The sequence below is a fragment of the Chelonoidis abingdonii genome, unplaced genomic scaffold (assembly GCF_003597395.2).
Source record: "Chelonoidis abingdonii isolate Lonesome George unplaced genomic scaffold, CheloAbing_2.0 scaffold0021, whole genome shotgun sequence".
Classification (NCBI taxonomy): Eukaryota; Metazoa; Chordata; order Testudines; family Testudinidae; genus Chelonoidis; species Chelonoidis abingdonii.
The window spans coordinates 126,550-131,458 of NW_027424282.1; the positions used below are offsets into that span (position 1 = coordinate 126,550).

The following is a 4,909-nucleotide window of genomic DNA, read 5'->3' on the forward strand; positions in this document are numbered from 1 at the left end:
GACTGTGAGTCTCCTTGTTGCTACCTGCCACGAGGAAGAGGGAGTTTTTCATTTGGCAGCTGGATGTTAGTGACCAAACTCACCAGCCTGCTGGAACTGAAGGACCCTCCTCTGAGCTACAGCAGCCAACCTAACCCCTGAGTTCCTTCAATGTGTCCCCCTCTGGGGTCCAGACCAGATCACCAGATACTCAGTAAAATCCCAGATTCTCTCTTCCCGAAGTATCCCAAGATACTAGTTTTACTGTGGACCATTGCTACTGTATCTCACACAGCACTTGAGTACAGTTATCAAACAAGCAAAAAATGTATTTAACAACGGATAGAGATTTAAGCAAACAAACATGAGTGATGGAAACCAACTGTTACCAACTAAACAAAGGCAGAAAATGATAGAATAGAAAGGCCAGCACGAAAAACAGAGAGAGGAACAACAAGATACTAAAAGGACAATGGTTGGAACTCTCCATTTCTCTCAGTCTTTGGATTGATGGATACTAGAGCTGTAGCAACAGTTGAGGAACCAGGGTAAATTAAATCAAATTAACTTTTCAAGATTAGCCATCATTTCCTGTACAACTAGCAAAACACAAAAACAAGACAATTTTCAGTTTTCCAAAATAATTCAGATTATCACAAAGTCTCTTACTCTTTAACCAATAACTTCACCTATAATTTCATTTTAATTGGTAACAATAACACATTCAAAGATCACAAATTCTTTTCATATATGTTAGTTTTCTTTTAATCCCCATTGCCAACAACTGAACCCTAGTTCTTGTGGTTTGTCCCAACGTAGGTCCCAACCACTTCTGTGAGTTTATATATCTCAGGATCTTCTGCCATAAGTGTTGGTAGAAGGGGTCTTCTATGTTGGAATGTTTGCATCATGGAGAAAAATACCTCTTTTTTCACACTTTTTAATCTTTCAGAGTAGGAGGAGGTAGAGAAGTAATGTAAATACATAAAACACAAGAGAAACCTCTCTGGTCTACACTAAAGACATTTATCGGGATAACTATATTGCTTAGGGGTGTGAAAAATCCACACAGCTGAGCAGCGTAGTTACACAGCCCTAACCCCTTGTGTAGATAGTGCTACATGAGCGGGAGAGCTTCTCCTGCCAACAAAGCCACTGCCGCTTGCGGGAGCTGGAATAAGCAAGTCCGATGGAAGAAATCTCTCCCACTGGATTAGAGCATCTGTAATAGCAGTGCTACAGCAGCGCAGCTACATTGGCGCAGCTGTGCCAACATCAGCTTTATTATGTAGCCACAGCATCAGAAACAAAACCATAGAATCAGGACTCAACATGCGTGAATCCAGAAGTCTGAAATTGGAGGCTGACAAATTCGTTGCTTTCATTGGTTACCATCATTTCTATAGCCTGAAAGTCCTTGTTACCCAATCAGGCAGCCAGTTTGGGATCCACAGGGAAGGAATGTCCTATGAAGCACCCTCTCACTCAAACAATGGAGGATGACTGTTCTCAATCTAACCCTGGCATACTTTGGAAGTGTAATCAGTGACACTGAACTAGGAAGTGGAGTTGTACAAACAATTTTCCTTGGGTCACTATAGCTTCCTTTATTGGGGTGGAAACCAAGAACTGGATGTGGACTCTTTCAACCTCAGCTCTTTCCAAATCCTTGGTCTTGGATAGGGTAAATTTACACTTCTCTGAAGTAGAATCCTTTACAAAACCACTTAAAATCTCAGCAGTGTTAATGAGGAATGGCTTCCTGAAACATGCCCAGCTTTTCTTTAATTCGGTGGCACAGGTCCAGGGAAGGGACTGGATACAGGCCTGGATCAGAATCTTCGTTAGTTACCAGAGCAGGAGATTCTATTAAAAAATGGCTATTTTTCTGAAGATATTACATTTTCAACACTGGTTTCATTTTATACACGTCTTTAGCACCTACAAAAGCTAAATTTGACAAAAACTCCACTTCTGTTTCCTCAACATCTGTGTCATGAAGGGCTGCATTTCCCACACCATAGGATTAGCTAGGAGAGATCTTCTGCAGGGCCTGGGTTACAAATGCTTTGGGAACCAAACACATGGGCATTTTGCCTAGTTCAAAATCACTTGCCATGGAATTCTCTTCCCAGATCATCTGAGACAATATTGCTTTAAATAACTGAAATACACTGTGATCATATAGACTTCCTTCAGTTAGTTGGGATTCTGCTGTTATCCACCATTTCTGAGTGGAGATTTTAAATCATTGTTGTTTCTTTGTTAGCACATCCAGTAAATTGGAGAGTTCTCTCCTGTTGATAGAACTGCACTTCAACTTTCTCCATATCATCATGGAGGGATGGGGAAAAAGCAAAGCTGAAATCATAAATGAGGACTATAGCAAAGGGTCATTGTCTTAAATTCTCCAATAAATTTGAGCTACATTCTTATCAAACTGAACTAATATCCAATCGGGTGACCAAACAACCTTCAGGAAAGATAGAAACCCACATCACATAGAGAGAATACATTACAAAGAACGTGTCAAGTGAAATTCCAGAGCAGATTACATCTGACTATTCAGAATCAGGACAAGAGATTCTCCCACCACATTGTCCTCTGATCCATTCAAACCTGCTTCCCTCATCCCTGTCTCAATAGTCAGTTATGTTATTTACAAAATTTTTAGTATCCTAGCATTCCCATAATGAGGGGAAAACAGCCACCTTCCCAGAACTGGCTTTACCAATAGATGGAACCTGGGATTTAAACTCCAAATAATAACACTGTATTTGGGATCCATTCAAATTCCCCTCCCAGGACTTTGACACTTTCATCTCCAGTCATAGCGACTCTGATATAGCATTAAAGAAGTCAAAACATCTGCAAGGACAGACAATGGAGAATGCTTCATCGCATGACATTTTGAGAAGTGGATGGATAGAATGTGATGAAGATAAACTCTGCATGGCTCAGACAAAAGGTAAAAGTTCTGTGGTGATGGGGAAGGAAGGAATCTCTGTGTCACCATGTATTCTTCCGGTGTCACAGAGGCTGAAATGAGACTTTTTTCTCACGCCTCTTCATTTACATATAAAATTTGAAAAGTTTCCCATATATCTGCTCTTCAGCGCAACCCAGAGCAACGTGAGAACAACTGACAATGATACAATCTGAATCATTGGTGACTCTAACAATAACTTTGCAATAGGAGGAATGGTATAAATGTGATGCTCCCTGGTTCCTCATAGGAAGGGTACACTCAAATTACTTGTGGGCCAATAGAAAGGACAAATGGGTCCATCTCAAAAGAGGGTGAACTGCAAAAGGCAAAAAAGGGCCACTCATCTGGTCAAGCTGAGGGATAACAGTGCTGCAAAAAGTTCAAAAAGCTTTAAAAGTTACTAGGTGGGAATCAGGAAAAGTAAAGTATTGATAGCCCTAGAGATTTTTACAGTGTTGATCTCCCTTGCAGATTTTCTGATACCTAACATGGGCTGAGTGCCAAGAGCAGGTTTTCCCACACTCACTGCATTCATAGGGCCTCTGCCCTGTGCGGATTCTCTGATGCTGAGAAAGAATTGAGCTGGTAGTGAAGCATTTTCCACAATCACTGCATTCATAGGGCCTCTCCCCTGTGTGGATTCTCCCATGTTTAGAAAGGTGTGGGCTGCGCTTGAAGGTTTTCCCACACTCACTGCATTCATAGGGCCTCTCATTTGTGTGGATTCTCTGATGTTTAGAAAGGGCTGAGCTGCTAGTGAAGCTTTTCCCACACTCACGGCATTTGTAGGGCCTCTCCCCTGTGTGGATTCTCAGATGAACAGAAAGGCTTGATCTGTGAATGAAGTTTTTCCCACACTCGGTGCATGTATTTTTTCTCTTTTGCCTGAGGATATCCTGCTGGGTTGTGGTTTGCATGAGGACCTTCTGAGTTCCCCAAGAGGAAATAAATTTATCCACTTTCTGCCCTGGCTGGTTTCCTTGCTCTGTTTCTAATCTGTGCTGAATCTCCCAGGATTTTCCCTCCTCATGACTCCTGGACACATTCCTTTTCAATCTTTGCGATAATGCTTGTTTTTACTCACTGGCTCAACATTTTCAGGCTCAGAATTCTGCTCCTCTTTCTCACATGCTATTGCATCACCTGCTGTGACAGAGACAGAAACCTCAAACGGGGATGGAAAGGGGAAGACCAAACAAAAACAAGTGCTGAAGACAGATCAAATAAAAATTAGGCACTGAACTCCCACAAACTCTTCCCCCAAATAAGAGAGAGGAGGGGGATGAATTCAGCCTTCACATTCCATCCAAATACGCAGGAGGAAGGAAGGAAGCTACTGCCTGGTGTCTGCTATGATCTACAGGAAGCCATGAACTATATTTACCCTGTGGATGTGATCCCTGCTAGGGACAATAATGAACTCAGAGACCTCCCCAAGGGCTTTGTGGGGCATACCAGATGTTTCCTTCAGGCACTTACAGATTCTGAGGTGGTTTAATGTCTCCTCACTTGTGCGGGGAGCTCTCAGGATCTCTCTTTCCCCTGAACCCTGGAGGTCTGGGACCCATGGCTCTTCCCCTTGTTCCAGCTGGGAGAACACATCATGTTGGAAACTAGAAACCCTGCTCAGATGAAAGAAAACAAAGGAGTTCAGTTGATTTCATAAGACTTGGTCTTAAAAAAAACATTCTATTAATTTAACTTCAGTGCTAAGTGTGACCTGGTGGGCCAGGGGCAGTTCTCACTGAAAATGCAAAGATCAGGGCAGGCTGAAAAAGGGAGAGCAGATGCTCTCAAAACTGGTGGTTAACACTGAAGTTAGACTCATCGACCAGTCACAAACTGTGCTTCTGATCCCCCAGGCGGGTAATCAAGAAGCTGAAAAAAGAAATCACACAGCCCCCTTTATTGCATCTCAGTTGTCTGACTCCTAATCAGCAG

The 4,909-nt window shown here is 42.4% G+C and overlaps 1 protein-coding gene across 1 annotated transcript; it reads right to left on the bottom strand.

Moving 5' to 3' along the window:
• Positions 1 to 717: 717 nt before the first annotated feature.
• Positions 718 to 4,628, bottom strand: LOC116833749 (uncharacterized; the record flags this gene model as incomplete). Its single annotated transcript, XM_075061340.1, is given in 3 exon segments — positions 718 to 4,043; positions 4,046 to 4,111; positions 4,478 to 4,628. Coding segments are annotated over 3 exon segments (855 nt in total), but the record flags the coding sequence as incomplete, so codon positions are not given.
• Between the last annotated feature and the right edge of the window lie 281 nt (positions 4,629 to 4,909).